At 32.4% G+C, this 23,088-nt stretch overlaps 1 protein-coding gene across 1 annotated transcript; it reads left to right on the top strand.

Moving 5' to 3' along the window:
* The first annotated feature begins 2,224 nt into the window (after positions 1-2,224).
* On the top strand, positions 2,225-21,736 carry LOC126892953 (putative cyclin-dependent serine/threonine-protein kinase DDB_G0272797/DDB_G0274007). The gene is made up of 2 exons (XM_050662896.1): positions 2,225-2,675; positions 21,399-21,736. Exons 1-2 carry the CDS (start codon positions 2,249-2,251, stop codon positions 21,401-21,403), a joined length of 432 nt encoding a protein of 143 aa, XP_050518853.1. The 5' UTR covers positions 2,225-2,248; the 3' UTR covers positions 21,404-21,736.
* The last annotated feature ends 1,352 nt before the right edge of the window (positions 21,737-23,088 follow it).

Raw genomic sequence — 23,088 nt, 5'->3', positions numbered from 1 at the left:
TGAAATTTGAAAGGGCCAAATTGATGAAAAATAATAAGAACAATATTGGGCCACAATGTAACAAGAGAGGAAGAAACAAAAATGAAAACAAATTCCGAAATTGAAGAACAATTAAAGAGAGAAAATATAGTCAGATACATAAAATCAACCCAACGCAAATACGGGACATTTAGGCGTCCCGAGAGACTTTTTCGGGACCACGGGACAAATCGTTAAAAAACGGGACAATCCCGTTTTTACGGGACGTTTGGTCACCCTAGCGTACAGGCCACAAGCGCCGTCGAATACTGTTAGGTAAAAGCACTCGTCTCTGATATTCTGAGACTGACATTGAGGGTCGTACCTGTTGTCGTCGTTCTTGTGACATTCTTGTTAATAAATATGCCTCGAAAACTGGAAACGGTATTCTTCTAACGTCTTCTTCTTCTTGTTCTATCTCTTCGTCTTGTTGTTGATGGTTATTGTGTGGTGGCGATGTAGTTAAAATACTATTATTATTATTTGTATTGTAAGTTTCTTGTACGAGATCAACTCGTAAACTACAAATTGCACAATTATTAAAGCCCGTTATATAGAGATGTAGGAATGGTGGGGGTATAATACGGATAGATAGGGATGCGAGCGCATGTTTCTGTGAATCGTTTCGCACGATAAGAGAAATATGATTATTATTATTATTACTATTATCATCAATATAAGTATTATTCTCTTCATTTACGTACATAAACCATCTTTTACGGACATTGTATCTTTTCCAGACACAAGTGTAGTAGTTTATTCATAATATCGAAAAGACGCGTATATCGAAAACAAGAACATTTATGAAAATTTGACCATCGTAAACCATCGTTTACGTTTATTAGCCCTAAAGGATTTTGTACTTTATCGAATTTCGATCGCCAAAAATGATAATTTTTGTACGATTGCATAGCGTCGCGTCGAGATCGTAAGGGACGCGTGGTGGATGGTGCATCATCGTCCTCGTACATTATACTCATAGCGTCTGGATGAATGACGATATGATTCATTAGTATATTCTTATACCCTTTCGACGATCTTTTTTCCTCAAACATAGAACTTATAGGCATCGTATATACGCGTCTCGATAATGATTTTCACGGTATACTAATCGATTTTAAGTATACCTATTTTTATATACATACCTATTATTTAAATAATCGGAAACGATTATCGAAATGATTCAGATAGCGTTTAGGAAAATGTCACGATTCACGGTGCGACTTTAAACGGAAATGTCCACAATCGGTATTCATAATTTATACCCACTCTTTTTACATAATTGTTTTTCCTTGAGAGCATATTTGTAATTTATACCGAATTTATACCAAATTTATACGATATTTATACCTAATTTGTACCTAATCGTTGTGTGGTACCAAATGTAGAAAATTAGTAACTTGTTATTGGGAAAATCAAAATGAGGTGATGCTGAACTCACTATATCTTAACGACGATTGTTAGCTATTTTCGAGATGGAATGCATGTACACGAACGTATGATAAACTAAAGAACGTGAGTCCGTGCAAATTGCGAGAAATAATATAAATAAACTACTTTGTACCAGGATGTGGTTGAGATGCAATTTATGCATATGGTTAACGCATAATATCGATTATGTAAACAGTATAATATGCTGCCATAATAATTACAAGTAGGTCGTTTATGCACTTTACTTTAGAGAATTATCAGCAATTAAAAAATGCAAATACGGAATATTTACATTTATTGGATAAATAACGTGCAATTAAATGGGGAAACTGAAGTGGTTTTTTCGCAAGAGTGTCATGTAAAGATAATAATCTAATTATCGCAACTGGTGCAGCACAGTGGGTGTACGTGCATTTGTCACCACTTGTTATGATTTTGATAATTGAAATTACAAGGAGGGGGTTAGATGATTTCCGATGTCGACGTCTATATAAGTGCATATATGCTGGTGCATTAAATTAGTTGATTGTTTTACACAATATTATTCGATAATTTATTGTTTCCTACTAAATACCTAATTATACTTTGGATTTGTTTTATTTTAAAATTTTATATAATTTATTAAATTTTATATACACCGATACATAATAATAATGATAATATTTATATTGTACATAGTATGCCATTTTTATTGAATTATTTTATCGAGTCGTAATTTTTGTAAAAAAAAAACGATATTTTATGACGATTATATATTAATATTTGTTTAATTTGTTACAGATATCACCTCAAAAATATAATGCACAATCTACAACACAAATCTACGCCTTGTAACATTCGGTTACCTATGCAGAAACAGGTGCAGCAACAGCAACAAAATCAGCAATACGCTTATCAGCGACCCCAACAACACATCCGGACGTACCAACAAAAAACTAATTCACAATTACATCCTATTTACCCAGCAAATTTTCCGTCTACTATATCGTATCCTCATCAACAACCTAAATTTCAACAACAACACCAACAACCTTTGATAAATCCTTATTATACATCGTCTCAATATCCTTATTATCCTAATCAGACTTCGGCATGTAAATATGAATATTTTACGGAGCAAAATTATCCCAAATCTATAGGTACAATGTCCGGATCTACTATTGTTGCACCACAGCCACAACAACCACCACCACAACAGCAACACCAACCAATGACGCATCATAAAGGTAATGTCTCTTTAGCATATACTACTGATACTTTATCAAATTATACTTTTCAAAATTTAACGAATAATATTGGGTCGAACGTTTGTAATACGACCAATACGGTACAACAAAGAACTACTAGTTTAGTAGAATCGACACAACACGTCGAGCCGAAACGTACCGTATTGGAAGATTTAGTAAACGAATTAGGGTTGACGACAGGAGGTACAAACTCATTAAATCCATCTTTAAACTTGGCAGATTTTTTTCATCTCGATGCAATCACTATTCCTGATAATTTAATCGATTTAGGACTCGGTGATCTTCAAGAAATGTTGCATAACAACAATAGTAATAATAATAAGAATAATCAAACTAATTACAAGTTTAAAGATGGTACGATAAATGATGTTGGACGTTCTGTTGATCACAGTATAGTGCCGTCTTCGGGTATTGTTGTTGAACCTAATGCTCATGATACCAATATTATTAGTGTCGTTAAACCGTACATGACATACCCGAAAATTAACGATGTCAATTTTTATATAGCTCAATATTATTGCGTAGCAGGTGCAATACCTCGTGTTTGTAAACCTTATTATAACCTATCTATTAACTAAATATTATAGAAACGATGGCAAAATAACGAAAAAAACTGAATTGTTTAATGCTGGCACAATAGAAATTGTATGCACGTGCTTATTATTGTTTAGACTCTACGGATTTACTTACGTGGAATGATGGCGAAAAGAATGGATATATAAAGACACTATTGAAAATAACCTGTAGCTGGCTTACCGATCGTGCCCTACAAACAGAATTGTCACAATATATAGATTTTGCAGAACCCACGTATATTTCAGGATACAGTCTGTTGCATATCAAATTAAAGTTTCAAGCAATAATTAATGACGTTGGTACATATAAAGAACGCGATTCAAGTAAATATAATGCCTTATTATCGTTATGGTTCTGGTACATTCCATGTCAAATCACTCAGGCAAAAAATTTTGGATCTCCGATTTGTCTGAAAATTGGTATATAGCTTCTGCGGGACGTACAAATAAGATATTTAAGGTCAAAAAATCTTCTTTTTTTCTCAAAATGTGATTTTATGCGATTTTACAGTGATTTAGTGTTTATTTAAACAAATTTGCATTTTCTGTCGTAAAGTATCAATGAAAAACATAATATTTTAATAGAAAGGACTCAAAAATGTCATTATATGGCATTATAACAAGTTATTTTGAATCAAAACAAGTTTTTGATCAAATTTTATAGTGTAAAAAACGTTAAAATACGGTTTTTTACATTTTCCTCCATTCCCAAAATACGTCATCATCGATTTGGCTGAAAATTTGCCCACAGGTATCCAAAAGATAGAACTTTAAGTGGTTAGAAGGATTTGAATTATATTACAATACCAAAAAAGTTACATGCAGTAATATCAGACTCAAAAGTATGTATTAGTCCAGTCGGGATAGCATTTGACCTTGAATGCCGAGCTGCCCAAAATTTTATTTTTCTGATCTTTAAGGGAGTCAATAGTAGCCTAAATTTAAAATCACGAATGAATTCCTCCGTTACGTTAGCCGCCATCATGATTTTAAAGGAGAACCTGTTTGGCTCAATATCTCCGCCATTTTTAACTTTTCGACAAAAATGGTAGGAACTGAAATTGTTCCAAATAAATCGTATTTACAATTATTACAATTTCTTTTTAACAATTTTTGTCGTGAGGTCGATATTTTCGAGTTAATTTTACTTACAGTAGACGCCTATATTTTTGACTATAATATTGCATGTAACTTTTTTGGTATTGTAATATAATTCAAATCCTTCTCACCACTTAAAGTCCTATGTTTTGTCTATCTGTGGGCAAATTTTCAGCCAAATCGATTATGATGTATTTTGGGAATGGAGAAAAATGTAAAAAACGGTATTTTAACGTTTTCTACACTATAAAATTTGATGAAAAGCTTGTTTTGAATCAAAGTAACTTGTTATAATGCCATATAATGACATTTTTGAGTCCATTCTATTAAAATATTATGTTTTTCATTGATACTTTACGATAGAAAATGCAAATTTGTATAAATAAACACCAAATCACTGTAAAATCGCATAAAATAACATTTTGAGAAAAAAAGAAGAAGAAGATTTTTTGACCTTAAATATCTTATTTGTACGTCCCGCAGAAGCTATATACCAATTTTCAGACAAATCGGAGGTCCAAAATTTTTTTTGCTCCAAAATTGAGTGATTTGAAATGGAATGACCCTTCTATATAATGATGAAATGTAACATACATCACTATTTGTGTCCACATACGACACGGGCGATCATAGAACAGGCAAAAGAGATACAAAAATTTATAACGAATAGGTACGAAAGATATATGCTAGAGACTAAGCAATTCGATGCTGACGTGATTAAATTTACAAAACCTGAATTGTTAACCATTTTTAAAAATATACCTGGGTTTCAAAATTCGTATAGAAAATCATTTTCATCGTTACAAAAATCTATCGCCGATATATTTACGACGGTCTGCAAATTATTTGCAGCATATATCGACGAAAATGCGATATTATCTGGAGGATCGACAATAACGATAGATCACGTGCAAGCATTTATTAAGAAATATAAAGATATAACCAGCATTAATTCGTTACATTTAAAAATGCCAGCTTTACGATCAAAATATCAACAAATGTTAAAAGTAATAAGAAACGAAATACACGACGCCATCATTTAAAATCAATTTTGAAGAATCTACACCGATAGCATTGACCGGAGCCATTTATCTGATTATTTTACGATGTGTTGATCCAATTATTTATTCCATGGCTCAAAATCCGGTCATACGTGATGCTTCGATGGCATCATTAATGGATGATGCACTCGTAGATTTTAAAACACGCATTACTTTTAACGATATAAATAATATTGACGCTTGGTGCCAAACAGATTCTGAAAAATTTAATATCTATACATTTGTCGAAGCTTAATTATTAATTACACAATTACACATTATTAATTCGACAATTAATAATTGTCGAAAAATTAATAGATTTTTAAATGTTTATAAAGAGAATGATAGTTACGACGACAAAGATGATAATAATAATGATGATGATGATGATGATGACGATAATGATATAATGTATCTATCGAGTAGTAGTAGTAGCAATAGTGATGATAGTGAAAGTAACGAGTACGACTCTCAATCTGACAATGAATGGATGTATGAAAAATTAGATTTGGAGACGGACAAATTTAAAATTGAATCGTTATTTAATCAACAGATCGAGACTTGTATACAATATAAAACTAATCAACAACAATTGGAAAAATATTAAACACCGTTAAAAGATTACGAAGACAGTGTATCTTTATCTAATACAATCGATAAAGTAGTTGTTGCAGCAGCATCATCATCATCATCATTGTCGTCGAAATATGGCACAAAACAATAAAAAAAATAAAGATATAATAATCAATACAATAGACACGCCATCAGTAACTAACATACCTTATTATAATCAGCATGTAGAAGATGATGAAAAAAATTCATCAGACAACCCCGATGCCATCGGATATCGAGAATATTGATGAATTTGATGATTTGGGATCTAATAATAAGGTACAACAAGAAAAAAGCGGCAAACAAAGACACGATAAACGTAGATACGTTGAATATTCATCTTCGTCAACAGACGACGACAATAATTCTAAAGTACCTATGATGCAAAACTGTAAACAAAAAAAATTAACAAAAACTATAAAGAAATTTAAAAAGTCGACATCGACTATAAGCATCAAATCTATGGAGTATCCTACCGACGCGACGCTTCGACATCACATAACGATATAATATTATTTAAAGAACCTATAATTCCAAAACAACAAATGACTAGAATCACATCTATTGACGCATCAAATAAAGATCCACCTTCTGATTCAGAAATAGAGTATGATCCTAGTCTTCCAACGGAAGATCGCCCGATAGTAAGAAAAACGTATAAAATTCCAACAAATCACGATACTCCATATCAACGTGCTACACACCATGAAGATAATCGCAGAAGAGTTTGCCCAATGTGTGCCAAATGTCACACTAAGATACAGATAGAAATAACACCACAATTGCGTATGTTGTGTTGTAAAACTTGTTTGTCGACATTAATTCACGATTATTTGAAAGATCCCAAAGATAGGTTAATAGATCACGAGAGTATTAAAATATATGCACAATTAAAATTGTCTTATGTATTTAATAAAGATAATACAGTCATTACTAAAACGCCCAAACCTGGAGCTACGTATAGTGCAAATTTAATTGTGTATGTGAAACAAAAAAGAGAAAAAGATAAGTTGCGAAAAGAAAAAGAAAGATCAGTACCATGATACAGAGACATTGACTAATTCTATACTCCGTCTACCGAACAGACGGAGTAATCACGTGAATAAATTAAAATATTTCTTTAAAATACCTTAACTTCTACCCTTGTACATAATTCTGATAACACCAATACCGAATACCTTGTGATCGGTATTGTGTACAAGGGCGTGAGTTAAGGTATTTTAAAGAAATATTTTTATTTATTCACGTGATTACTTCGTCTGTTCGGTAGACGGAGTATAATATAACATTATATGCAATAATTGAATGTGTTCATGTTATTTAGTAATTTTTTATACATTATACTATATATTTGATACAAATTTACATATTGCTTTTTTAATTTTTGATATTTATTAGCTTTACGCACACTATTATTGTATTTGTAAAGTATTAACTAGATATTTTTTATTTATCATGTATTATGAAAGTATTTATTTACGCTGCATCCATATATTATTATTATCAAGAAAGGTCACTTACATATTAGATTTAATTTATTGAAGGTGAATCTTATTTGTAATGTATGAGTGCTCTTTCTAGTTATTATATTATAACGTATTATATTTTTAATCCTCGTTATAATTATTATTAATCGTTGTTATATAACCAAATATTTATATTAAAATTTTTTATATTTTTATACATACATATATTTATACATTTCATATTATATTACATCGTTAGTGTTATAAAAATTATATACGTTGCTAAAAATATATGTTTTTATTGTCTCTATATACACGATCCTTCCTACTTACATCAATATAACTTGCGTAATGGTAGTAGTACATATACAAACAGTATAAATACAAGCTCTTTATAACCGTCGTTAGTGAGTAAAGTACGAAAATAACACCATTACACTGTTATTTACCTGCTGTTTCTCCTGTCTGTACCACAATAATAAAGATAGAAAATAAAGAAAATACGAGTTACAAAGAAAGAGAGCGCGAAAGTAAAGAAGCATCATGTCTAAAAAATATACATCAGATTATAAAAGTGTACCACAAAAAGACAAAAGTTCAAATACTAGTGGTCGCAATAGCGGTGCAAGTGGAAGCGGTATTAGCAGTAGTAGCGGCAGCAATAATAGCCGTAATTATAATACTTAGCGAACGGCTCCACGGGCGAGAAATTGACGCTAGCAGTAAAACGAACTTAACGTTCCACGGAACGGAATAGGAATAGCCGAACTGAACCGACTACGCACAAGTCCTGTAGTCGGTACAGTTCGGCTATTCCTATCCCGTTCCGCGGAACCTTAAGTTCGTTTTACGGCTACTGCTAGCATCAATATCTCGCCCCTAGAGCCGTAGCATAATACCGGCAAAAATACTAATTTTAACAAATATTCCAATCATAAAGCTGCCAATTTATGGGTATCGTATAATACAAGTCGACATAGTTACTCTAACGATATATATAGATCGATTAGACATTACGTAGATAATATAGATGATGATAACTTGCATAGATTTAAAGATGAAGGTTATCATTCGGCAGACAATTCAAACAGTGGACGTTAAAATTGTAAAACTTTTTGTAAAAAATGTGTGTGCAATAACAAAAAAAATCTCATATCGATAGGAGTTGTCTCAGCAAAACGTACGTTAAAAAAATAATAGTAATAGAATAACTATATTATATTACAGGGGTGGCCAAGCTCTTTGATAGTCCGAGCCATTTTTCAAAATTTGAAATTTTTCGGGAGCCGCAACTAAACAATTATTTAAATGTGAAAAAGGTATCAAATGTTTCTCTCACTGTTTGGATTTCACGAATTTTAAAGTGAAGTAAAATGGTTCACATCGTTGTTTCAAATAATGCTATAAGCCGCCTTTACTAATTCAGGGTACTTCGATTCTTCATCATCCTTCCATCTTTTTCTGGGACGGCCTACTGATCTACCGAAATCAAAAAACACTGTATTTAACACTCTGTCTTCCTCTGATCTTACTACATGATCTGTCCATCTTATCTAAGCTTTTATATGTCTGACGATGTTTTCAGTACCATACAGAGTCACCAATTCAGTTGTATTTCGTCTTCTCTTCATTTATTCGAAGGCCCTGACTACCTATTTCTTCCTCGAGTTGTCACGTCTCTCACCTCTCTCAAGTCTATTGTAGAATGGGAGACTGCATCTAGATCATCATCAAATTCCAGCAATTTGATCCTCGATTCGCAAATCCCCCTGTCAGTGACGAATGTTGGCGAGCATCATGGCAATCTTTATTTTATCTGCAGCATCGCGAAAAAGCTGCACAGATGTTGTGTTGAACCAGATTCTAAGGATCTTTAGGATGTTCTTCCTGGACCTCGCTTTCCAACTATTTTTCCTTGCAGGATGGCTTGTAGGAGGCCATATCTGGATTCATTTCGCAAAATATGTCCAAAGTATTCCAACTTTCGAGATTTGATGGGGAATTAGTACCTCTCGGTTCTTCCCCATTTTTCTACTCCTCATTTGTGACCCGGTAAGTCCACGGGATAGATGATATTTTACTTATTACATATTCTAAGGTCAAATTGAATAGCAACGGTGAAGGGGTTTCCTTGTCAAAGTCCTAATGTTACACTTAGTTATTTAAATTTGTTGTTAGTAATTTAAGACATTTTGAAACACAAAAATTAAAAGTAATTCAGGACATTATTTATTGAGAGCCACAAATAATCCTTCAAAGAGCCACATGTGGCTCGCGAGCCACAGTTTGGTCCCCCTGGTATATACTCGTAAGATGAAATCATCAAATATTAAATTTAATTAATTTTATACGAGGTATGTCAAAAAATATGAATTTATTCAAGGGTAAAGTACCTTTACATTTCACAATATCGAAAATTGTTATCAAGAAAAGTTGTTTGGAATTAAAAAAATTGTTTTAGTGTTCAATTACATCTTTCTAATTAAAATATTGTGAATAATAAAGGCACTTAACTCTTAAGAAAAATTCATATTTTTTATATACCTCGCATAAAATTAAAAAAGTTTGATATCTGATGGTTGTATCTTAGATTTTAGATCAGGGAGAGCATTTTATGAAAAATAACTTTTTTTCGTAAAAGTGATAATAAAATAGTTATCATAATTGTAATAAAATGATGAGGAGTATCCGTAATTTGAGAAAAAATAAAAAAAATTCGATTAGAATGATGTAATTGTATATTTAAACATAGTTCTTAATTTCAACCAACTTTTCATAATAGCATTTTTTAATATTCTGGAATATGAAGGTACTTTACTCTTTAACGAAATTCATATTTTTGACATAACTCGTATAAAATTGCCAAAATTTGACATCTGATGGTTGAGTTTTAGATTTTTGACTATCCAGAGCATTTTATGAAGAATAACTTTTTTTCGTAAAATTGATAATAAAAAAGTTTTCCATGTGGTTCCTAGCTACGCAGACATACTGTATAAGATCTTCTGTATAAGAATTTTCAAATTGCAATGCCATATTCGGATTCAGCATAATCAAAAACAAAATAGAAATATATTTGATCAAAGTAAAATGATGACTTTAATGATATTTTTAAAATTATTTATACAAAACTATTGTTATTGTTTAAACAATTAATAAACAATTAGCGACCAATTTTTCCGAAACAATGCATGTTTTCGTTCTAATTGCACTCCCCTATATGTTTTTTGTAATTTTCAAATTGTTTTAAATTATCCGGTAGCAAATTGTATAATTTGGGCCCTATGTAACCAATCAACTATAAAATTAATAAAATCGGATATTTGATGGTTGTATCTTAGATTAAATATGATGCAGTGTATTTTATTAAGAATAACTTTTTTTCGTAAAACTGATAGTAAAAAAGTTATCAATAGGTTCCAAGTTAAGCAGACATAGTGTTTAAGAACTAAAAATTTTTTGTTGAACAGTTATTATTGTTGAAGCGTATATTAAATGTTTTTTTATTATTAAGTATTTTTGGTAAGTTTTAAAAGTTAACATTTTTTAGCTGGTAATTTTCGGTTTTAGTATTACATTTTTGTTATCTTTCTTTATATTTTCAAAAAGAAATAGTCTATTTCATTTTTAAATTAAAATAAATTAGTGCATTTTAAAGATTACATCCTAAGCTTTAAAAAAGCATCTATAAAATTGTTCAAATGATGAAAGGGTTGCCAATGCGAGTCCATTATACAATTGGATATAGGAATTGAGTCGATACTCGCAATCTTAAGCTTGTATTTTAATAGTTGTTACATAATGGTGGGGCAACCGGTGTCGAGGCTTACAATTTATGCCTCATCTTCAGGCCCAGTACATAAAGTCTTCACAATACAAACTACAAGCTAAAATCACAAAAATGTACATATACATATATAAAAAACAACTATGTCTTGGTTTAAATTGCATACAATAAAGCCAAACAACTGCATAGTATTGAACTTAATAGTCTATAGAGTGTATACTGAGACATTTTGCCATTGGGAGTGATCAATCTGATGAGAATTGCTTGGTATATAATTTAATATACTCTAGAGTCCTTTTCATGAGTATTTTTCAGTGCGTCACAGTTTTTCTATTTATTTCGAACGCATTAAATTGTAAGTGACGAAAAACGCACGTCGGTGATTACATTTAGTCGGTGACATTTATAACATTTATTTTAGTTGTCAATAGATGGCGCTATAATCGAAAAAAAAATATTTACGAATTATATAATATATCTACGAATATAATCTGTACAATTTATAAGACTATACAAATCAAAGAAAATACCATTTTATAAATGCAATAAACACAATTGATTTGTTTTTATGCCAAATAAGCTTTCATTCGACACCTCATTTGTCATTCTAACTGGTATAGTGACGGAGGAATATTCGCGGTCGGACGGACAGACAGCCTAGGTCTAATTTCTTATCTTTATTAGTACCATCCTTGGATTATAAGTTTTCATTCGACACCTCATTTGTCATTCTGCCTGGCATAATGACGGAGTAGTTACATTCGCGGTCGGACGGACAGACAGCCTAGGCCAAATTTCTCATCTTTAGTACTATCCTTGGATTATAAGCTTTCATCTGACACCTCATGTGTCATTCTAGCAGGCATAGTGACGGAGGAGTTATATTCGCGGTTGGACGGACAGACAGTCTAGGTCAATTTTCTCATCTTTAGTACCATCCTTGGGTTATAAGCCTTCATTCTACACCTCATTTGTTATTCTACCTGATATAGTGACGGAGGAATATTCGCGGTCGGACGGACAGACAGCCTAGGTCAAATTTATCATCTTTAGTACCATCCTTGGTTATAAGCTTTCATTCGACACCTTATTTGTCATTCTACCTGGTACAGTAACGGAGGAGTTATATTCGCGTCAGGCAGACCGACGGACCAAATTGCTCATTTTTAGTACCATCGTTGGATTATAACCGTTCATTCTTCACCTCATTTGTCGTTCTACCTGTTATAGTGACGGAGGAATATTCGCGGTCGGACGGACACACAGCCTAGGCCAAATTTCTCATCTTTAGTACCATCCTTGGATTATAAGCATTCATTTGACAACTTTATTCGGCAAAAATATTTCTTGGGGATTTTTTGTCCGGGATTATTTGTTGAGATATTTTGCCCAAAAAAAATCGTGGGGATTATCTGTTCGGGATTGTTTGTGGGGATTTTTTGTCCGGGGATTATTTGTGGGGATTTTTTGTCCGGGGTAATATGTGGGGATTTTTTCCGGGATTATTTGTCCCGGGAATTTTTTGTCCGGACCCCGAAAAATGACACCTCTCCCAGCATTCTAGCTCAATTAGGACAGCTTCTACAACCATTCCAATAAAGTATGGTCGCAGTGTTTTGGATTTTTTTGGAAAATTTTCCATAACCATACATTGGAAACGGCTTGAGATAAAAATTTTAAATTTTGTGTTTTTGTTTCCCTTATTAGCCACTATGAGTATTCCAAATTATAACCAAATCTGAAGAGGAGTGGAAATTAGGTGACTTGAAATTAATTTTCATTTTAGAAGTTCATATATCTAATGTCATACATGGGAGCTGTCCGCACATTGGTGGATGCACTATGTGGCTCACATGTATGCCATATTGTCAATATCATTTTAAAGTCATCTAGTTTAAATGCATATTATATGTCTGAATTGTCAATATGAATGAGTCAGATAAAATTAAATTATTAGAATAATTTTTGGTGCTAATATAGTATCCGGTTGACCGTCGTGTTTCTACTATAGCTTGCGGTCTACTAAGGGGTAAATCAGTGAATAAAACGAATAAATCAGAAGAATTATTATTTTAATTTACCAAATTAATACTTTGTCATATCAATTTACTGTTTTAGTTGGGAATAAGCGACAGAATTGGCTTATTCTGCAAACTATAGTCACTTACTGTCACTTGCTGTTGCGTTTAGTAAATTTCAATTTCTGACTTATCATCGACTTATTTCGTATGCTTTAAATTTTAAATGATGACGCACGGGTAAAGATTCCCGGACTCAACTGTAGATAGGGCAATTGTGGCTTATTGCAAACAAAAATAGTAAATTCCACTTCTTTTAGTCTTCCTGGCATTACTTTGGATAGTAACAGCCAAGTTGATCACATTTTCAATATTACGATATCCTATCTTGTATATTGATATTCCTTATGTTCTGTAGAATTCATTCATGTTGATTTGCCCAAATTCATCTTTTTTGTTTTTAATTCATTAATTTTTAAGCCACTAAATAGTTTGTAGTGATTAGCAGAATCGAATACTTTCAAGGATCGAGAACTCGGTACTCGAGAACTTTTAAGAATCGAAAAAATTTTGAAATACAGAGAACTGGAGAACCTTATTCATTTTTAAAGTTAATTTAAAAAATAAATGCCGTTTTAAATTCATCAATTCCTAATTTGTTTAATAAACCGGGAGATATTAACAGAAGTTCAACCACGATTTTCTAAGACCTGCCCTTTGCAATACTGGAAGGTTAGAGAAGGTACTTACAATTTGTGGAAAAATCCACGGGTTTCCTGTGACATTTTCCTGTGAAAATTAGATTTTCCATGAAAAAAAAAATTGGAAGTTGCGATGAATTTTTAAGTCCTGCCATATCCATAGAATAACAGGACACTATCTATTTTATGAAGAAAATTTTTTGGGCAGGACGGTTGCAAAAGGACTAAGGGAGTATACAGATATACAAACATGTAATAAAAATAATGAAATTTTCATAATTTTCTAAGTCCTGCCAACTTAATAAATTAATCAATTTTATTTCAAAATGACCAAAAAAAATGTTGGCATGACGTCACCTAATGTTTAACTGCACTTGTTTCTTGGAAAATTCTGTATACAATTTTCACTCTGGTTCCGTGATTTTCTAAGTCATAAAATAAATTTTGTTATAAAATAAATAATTTCAGTAGACATTATTCAAAATGGCAGGATGTTTAGTTACACCTTTTTTACTATATATAGTTAAAAAAATTGTAAGAAAATTTGTGGAAAATTACACGATTTTCTAAGTCATGCCATTTCGCACATATCTCAAGAAGGTTAATATAAATCTATTTTCAAAGAGGCAGGATGGTTGTATAGTTATTTCGTATAAAAAAATTAAATTGTGTGTAAAATTATTTCATGGTGTTATACAAACATATTCATATCACCACAATTTTCTGAGTCATACCATGTCGAGTATGCTTAAAAACACTAATCTAAAACCGTTTACAACTTGGCAGGATAACCTCAAAGATGAATAATACAAAAAATTAATTTGTATACAATTAAAACAATCGTATACTATTAAATATTATTTTCCTGAATAATGTCCGGAATTTTTACACACTTTTCAAATCTAATAGCAAACTGTAACATCTTTATTTTAAGTGATTAGATCATATTTTTATCTAATTAAACGCAATAAAAGTAAATAAACAGATTTTACAATTTATTGGTTATAGTAGGGAATTTACCTACCCATTATATTATACAGGGTGTCCAGAAGCTCTCATAACGAACGAAAACCGGAAATTCCTCGGATAATTTTAAGAAAATTTAACTTAATTCACCTAGTTTAAAAATGCTTCCGTGGAAAGCTAAAGTTCTTTAAAGATGGCGTCTTGTAATTCATCATCGTCATAATTCAATCCGGATCTATCCAATGCTGGGTATAGGTCTCCGTCAGTCTTATGCATTTCTGTCCTGTGCTGTCTGCATCAGGTTTTTGTCGATCTTTTTGATGTCATCAGACCATCTGGTTGGCGGACGACCTCTACTTCGATATGCTTCGTCTCGAAGAAGCATATCGAAGTCTTGTAATTAGTTTCTTTAAAATAGCTGCAGAACGCTTTTATTTGGAAAAACGAAAACTGGTACACTTATTTATCTTCCAGAGGTCAATTGTCAAATGTCAATTTTTAGTATCAGTCATAGGGGTCCGTTTTGGGTACGGAAACAGATATTTTATCGAATAACTTTTCTGTCTTATGCTGGCCACTCACTTACGGATATCGAAGAGGCTATGGCATGCAGGCCAGGACTAAAGGCCGTTATTTGAGTAGTTAAGTTAATGAACTGCAGTTGAAACGCCACACACACGCAGTTTTGTGATCGAGAGTGCCAACGCCTTTACGAAAACTGCATGTATGTGGTGATTTTGGCTTCAATTAACCGCCTGTCAGTCGCTCGGCCTCTTCGATATCCGTAAGTGAGTGACCAGCATAACTTTTAAGCATTTCTGACACTGGATTATTAAATTCTGGGATAGTTTTGTACTAAAAGGTACTTTTGCTTTAACTCAGAAGAATACGCAGTGTTCTAGAAAAATCGATTTGAAAAATTTCGTTTTTTGGTTTTTTGAGTTTAAAAGAATTTAGAAAAATTCTATTTAGGAAAACGAAAACTGCTACGTTTATTTCTCTTCCAGAGATGAATCGAGTTTATCAATTGTGAATTTCTAGTACTGGTCATAGGCATCCGTCTTGGGTAGATCAACGGATATTTTATCTCATAACTTATTGGTCTTTAAATTTTTAGACATTTTTGAGAGTAGAGTATTAAATTATGAGGTATTCTAGTACTAAAAGTTACTCTTGCTTTAAGTCGGCAAATACGCCGTTTTTTTTTTATTTTTTTAAAATTTTTTTCAAATTCAAATACAAGGTGTACAATATAAAAATGGGTGGAAATTGCATTTTAGTGCATAACATGCATCCAAAAGTCCATAAACCTGTCAAAATCAGTGTATTAAGGGCAAAATTTTGTTATTTGGGAGGTTTATGGAGTTACGAATACGCAAGCAGAACCGACCTCCGAATCACCTAGTGCCCAGAGTTGCTGCTAAGGCACGTCATCTAGAGTTTCGTGGGATATCGGCAGTAAATTAAAGAAAACAGATTATTCGAGGGTTTTTGGGATGGCCGAACACGAATATGACATTACAACCGACCCTCGGAGCACCTGGTGCCTAGGGTGACTGATCTCGAATTTAGAGAGTTTTTGGAGGTCGATTCTGATGGCGTATTCATGTTCAGCAACCACAAAACTCCTCGAGTAATCTACTTGCATCACTTTAGTGTCTGAAAGCCTCGAAATTTAAGAATATGGCGTGTATATTAGTCACCCCGAGCACTAGGTAAAGATCTGTTCTAATGTGACATTCTTGTTCAGAAACCCCAAAAACCACCTGAGTAATCTGTCTGTATCAATTTACTGCCGAAATTAATATATAAATATGGTACAGAAAATGCTTAACAAATAAAAAGGTACCATAAAATACCATTTTATTATAATACTAAAATACAGGGTGTCCCATTTAAGAAAACTCAGAAAATACTCATTCCGAGTTTCAACCAACCCCGTATATTAAAATTAAACATTTTGGTATACTATTAATAACTGACAATAGTAGACTATATTAAAAATCGTTTAAACATAAATTAATACAAATTTGGATATCAAATCACTAACAATATGTATAGGGTGTGAATGTTCCTACAAAATTAACAAAAAAACGTAATTATATTTTAAACTACCTCGTATAATATTTCGAAACACTATATTTTATTAAAGAGAACATCGAGTAGAATCCAAAAATGTAAAAATATACAGGGTATTCCATTTAAAAAAACATAAATTTGTGTCACCCTGTGAAAACGGGTAGCCCTGTATATTAGAAAATACTGTTAAATCGTAGTCCTACCTGTGGACCATGTTTTACCTATATAACTTTTTTCGTAACTTTTTTACGACAAACGAGTAATTGGACTTTGTCACACTAATGCTCCACCCTGTATACAAAATAACCATAAAACCATCCTGCCTCTTTGTAAATAGACTTATAATAAGATTCTTGAAACATGTGCAAAATGGCATGACTCAGAAAATCGTTGACTTTTTCACGAATTTTCTTACAAATCTAGGACTCCTGCCGTCTTACAAGAACCGTTCAACCTTCCTGCCGAGTACCGAAAAGGTATTGATTGTATTTGAGTATTATAACTTTTTAAAGGCAGGACTAAGAAAATCACGGAATCAGGGTGAAAATTTTCCGCAGAATTTTCCAAGGGACAAGTATACTTAAACATTAGGAGACGTCATGCCAATATTTTTTTTGATCATTTTGAAATAAATATGTTTATTTTTTTAGTTGGCAGGACCTAGAAAATCATGAAAATTTCATTATTTTTCTTACATGTTTGTATACATATATACTCCGTTACCCCGTTTGCAACCCTCCTGCCCAAAAAATTTTCTTCATAAAATCGATAGTATCCTGTCTATCTACGGATATAGCAGGACTTAGAAATTCATCGCAAAACCCTATTTTTATTTTTTGGAAAAATCTAATTTTTACAGGAAAATGTCACAGGAAATTTGTGGATGTTTCCACAGATTGTAAGTACATCGTCTACACTTCCAGTATTGCAAAAGGCAGGACTTAGAAAATCGAGGCTGAACTTCTGTATAATATCTCCCAGTCTTTAATGTTTATATTCGTTAATGGCTCTCACACTAAACCCATGATACTATAAATAACAAGATAATAATGCACATCCGGAAGTCGTGACGTAACTGGAGACCGGCAAGTTCGTAATGGTTCGTAATCATTCGTTATGTCCGATTACTTTGAATTGTTCGCGGTTGTATTTTATATTTTATCTTTGACAGTTATTTTGACTGGAATCTCGACACCTAATTCTTTTCGAATACATTGAAGTTTAATTTTATTTTGCTAATTAAATAATTTCATCACATAATGCATACAAATCCCATTCAACTTAACAAGAATTCAAATTCAACTTCCGGTCTCCAGTTACATCATCAATGCGCGAGCTCGGACGTATTTGCGCTACGGGAAAATACTATCTCTTTATTTATAGTATCATGACTAAACCTACTGAAATCGCGAACTTCATATTTTTTGACATACATACGTTGTATAGAATTGATAACATATGATATCTTATGATTGCATCGTAGTTTTTAAACCATGCAGAACTGTCTATAAAGAATAACTATTTTTCGTAAAATTAATAATAACGGAGTTACCATAAATAAAAATAATTTTAAGTCTCCATAATTTGATAAATTTTTTTTTCAATTGGAAGAGTTTAATTGCATATTATAACATAATTTTTAATTTTAAACAACTCTTCTTAATAAGAATTTTCGATGTTGTGAAAAATAAAGGTACTTTGAGCGAAATTCGTATTTTTTGACATAACTCTCTACCAGTGGTGGGCAAACTTTTTTAATAGGGGCCACAAAGTTCAATAAATTCTATAGGAGGGCCAGAATTATAGAAAAAATGCATTTTGTGTTAAAGCTATATTATGTATACTATCCATATGTTGATGGACCCTCGGCGGGCCAGATTAAATACATTCGCGGGACGGAATTGGCCTGCGGGCCGTACTTTGCCCACCACTGCTCTGTACGACTGAAAAATTTTAATATTTGATGATTGTATTTTAGATTTTACATCTTGCAGAACTTATGAAGAATAATTTTTTTCGTAAAATTAATATTAAACGATTTTTCCATATTGTGGTTCTAACTTAGAGGGACATATTGTAATCTCTTTCTCATAGGCATCTTTTAGTGCGTCACAGTTTTTCGATTTCTTTCTAACGCATTAAATTGTATGTGACAGAAAAAAGGCACGTTCGTGATTACAGACATTTATAACATTTATTCTAGTTATCGATAGATGGCGCTATAATCGAAAAAAAAAATTATTTACGAATTATATAATATATCTACGAATATAATCTGTACAATTTATAAGACTATACAAATCAAAGAAAATACCATTTTATAAATGCAATAAACACAATTGATTTGTTTTTATGCCAAATTGCAAATAAAATGTGACAACTGTCAGATTTAACTAAAAGGTCATGTTAGAATAAATGTTATAAATGTGTATTAGTGATGTAACGAATGTCATTTTTTGAACATATGCGAATATCTGCTATCGACATTCGCGGATGCGAATGCGAATATTCAGTTTTTTTAATTTGTTTCTATTTTTGTAATGTTTTCTAAATTTATAATGAAAAGTTAATTGATATTTAGTGTAAATCAATCTGAACCTTAAACTTTATTACATAATACCAAATAATAAAAAAAGTGAAGGCTGATAATGTGATTATACAAGGTTAAGTTCTATCTATCTATTGCCCTTCATTTGTTCAAAGTTGAACGTAGGCCTCCCCCTTATTTTTCCACTCTTCTCGGTTCAGTGCTAACGCTGTCGATCTGGTCCCTGCGTATCTTTTTAGGTCATTCGACCATCTCGTCTGTGGTCTGCCCCTTCCTCTTTTGTAGTTCCAAGGTCTCTAGTGAGTTATCGCTTCATTCCATCTGTTGTGTCCTGCATATTTCCATTTGAGAGTAGCTACATGTTTGAGGTTAAGTTACCTTTTCTTAATAAAAAAGATGAGAAGTGAATAGGTTTTGATTTTATTAACCTAATATTATTTTAAAATTTTTTTTTTCTGGTTTTCATATTCGCAAAACATTCGCACAAATGTCGCGAATGCGGATGCGAATGCGAATATTCTCGAATGCGAATACGAATATTCGTTACATCACTAATGTGTATTATCACGGACTTACCTTTTTCTATATCATTTGTGACGCACTGAAAAATGCCTATGAAAAGGATCATATAACTAACTTCGCTTATATTGGAAGACATCATCCGCGTTTAAAAATAGCCGCTGATATTCGAATACTGAGACCCACATCGAGTACGAGTACCTTAATAAACTAGCAACCGCTTCGTCAACTAGTATTCGAATACTTTGGCTTAAGTTCTCGAGGTATCTCAAGCACTTTTAGGAATCAGATACTCGTCTACTCTTGGTATTTGAGCACCCCATCACTACTATAGTAAAAGCCAGAGTTAGAATACAGTGTTAGTTTTACGGAATGCGCATGGATGCCGCTCATGTCGGCACAGTGGTAGGTACGTGTATACAACCGTAAGCAATTGTGTGCGCGTATATTCCAGTGCTATGATTCTTAATCAGGTCCTAATGCACCGCTCGGGGCAAACCGACAACGTGGTCGGCCATTCTCCGGTAAGAAATACATTGCCCTATGCTACCTGCACTGCATTCTAACTCTGGCTTCTACTTTAGTTTGTGTTACTCTTTCCATCAAGTTAACTGCTTCTACCTTATCTCTTCTACTTCTAGCTATGATATCGGCATCATATGCAAATGCTAATAATTTGTACAAATTTTGTTCTTTTAGTTTTGACTCTCTGATGCTTTTCTCCAATGGGATAAAAAAATACAGGTCAATGCATCTCCTTATGATACACCTTTTCTAACTTTGATTGTATTGTTAGTTCGTTCTTGGTTCAGATTTATTTTGCACTTTGTGATTTTTTTAATTATCGGTTGGAATGCTAAATTCTCTTTTGTCTTTAAAAATGTATTTAAATAATGTTTTTCATCATTTTACGCCTACGTTAATATAATAGCCACCATTTTTTTTTATTTTCGTCTGGTGGCAAGGAACTATCCTTAACATACAACTCATAAAGAAAGCTTTTCCAATTTTTTTTTAAACTCTCCTGCTTTATATTGGCTTTATACAGGCAATGATCTTGGAAATGGCTCATGCTTCTCAATTCATACATTTCTCACTCCTTCAACCATTGGCGAAGTTTATTGGTTATTAGAATTACGAAATGTTTTAAACACACAAAGGAATTCCAAAAATCTGCTGATAAATCAATATTAACATTTAGTTAGATCATGTTTACACTAATCTTTATTTTTTAATATCATATTATATTCAAATATTAGTCTATTATATTTATTATGTTGATATTTTTTTTAGGTTAAGAGCAGATGCAGTGCCATCATAATGTCTGGCTACAATATACATGGATTTTTGAGTATTAAGGAGACCTTACAAACACCTCATGGGTCTAATTTTTAGCTTGCCACAAAAGCTTTTCTGCCGAAGATGCAATTTTAAGTTTGGTCTTTTTTATCGGATCGACACTGATGAATATGCAATATGTATACGACAACAGGATTAAAAAGCAGAAATAGCATCTTGTGTTAAGAAAAAAAAAGAGACATTGGCGAGTAGTATTCAAAATCTTTATCTAATGTATAAATGTAGTAATCTACTCCCTAAAGTATTGTTAATATTAAATGTTGTTTATGTTGTTTTTGTATTGCTTTTTGCACCCAGTTCCAGGTTTATAAAGTTTTGATCCAAACGTTCAAGTAGTAGATATGTTACCAAGATTTTTTTAAATAATATTACGTTAGTATCTGCTTTATGTTTAAAAAATCGAATGATATAATCACACAAAAAGGAGCATAGAAATAAGTACTCTGCCAAACAACTTTGCCAGTACTCACGAAAATATATTTATTCAATTTTTATGACGAGAATAATGGTAGATGAACATCGAGGATTTTCAACACCAATTTATTTATAATAATCATTAGGATAGCATTGACTTCAAATTTGAAAAGTCGATTTATGATTATTATAAAACAAAAAAATTGGAATTGTATTAAGAATATTCTACAAGATAATTGAAAAGACTAATACTAAATCTACATCTGATACTAAAATAATGGCACTTATTTCCTGTCGGGCAATATCAGATTGTTACTGTTTTGAAAATGATTTATGGCTCTTGAATTGACAGTAGAAACATGATCAAATAAAGAATGGTTTTTCAATTATAAAGCCCAATAAAAATATAACAATAAATTAATACAGAGTATGTAAACGGAAACGAAATCTTATACATAAAGAAAACATAAAAATTATTCATATAAAAATTTAACATCGCTCCTAGAGATCGTCCAAACGATTTTTAAAGTTGTTCACTGTTGGAGCTAAAACAACTTTAGTAGGGATGCTGTTGAGTGAATGAAAATTTCCTCTGCACAACTTGAGGGGGCGTCGTCTTAGTCTTTCATCTGTGTTAAGAGTAAATAGATGAGATAAGTCCACCGCAAATGCATTGTTTAACACTCATAAGTCACTATTAAATCACCTCTCGGTCTACGATCACAAAACTTCGGTTTGATACTCAAAGCCAGTCTTTCCTCGTATGACGGTCTTACACGACCGAAGGGTAAGCGGGTAGCGCGACGTTGAACACTTTCTAGTCTGTTTTAATCACCAGTAAGTTCGGGACACCACACTGGCCCTGCGTACTCGAGTATTGGTCTTATAGTCTTATAAAATTTCTAAAAAAAACTGAGCTGAAAGACTTAAGAAAAATAATTTTTTGTTGGCTTGATTACAGATATAATTTATATGATTTGACCAGCTTAAGTCTTCTATACAATCACACCTTAAGTCTTTAGGAGAGTCAACCACAGTGAGTCTGATTTTATTTAATAGATACGACACTACCGGATTGTTTTTTCCAATATGAAGGACGTTAATGGGTAACGCCCATATGGAACACCAATCAGCAACAGAGTTTAGATCAGTTTGAAAAGAGTTGTAGTTTGTTAGTGGGTTTACGTAAAGTTATAATAGTCCAGCCATG

Source organism: Diabrotica virgifera, chromosome 9, assembly GCF_917563875.1.
Source record: "Diabrotica virgifera virgifera chromosome 9, PGI_DIABVI_V3a".
Lineage (NCBI taxonomy): Eukaryota > Metazoa > Arthropoda > Insecta > Coleoptera > Chrysomelidae > Diabrotica > Diabrotica virgifera.
Note: the sequence above shows the minus strand (reverse complement) of the source record. Positions and strands in the feature narration are given on the sequence as shown.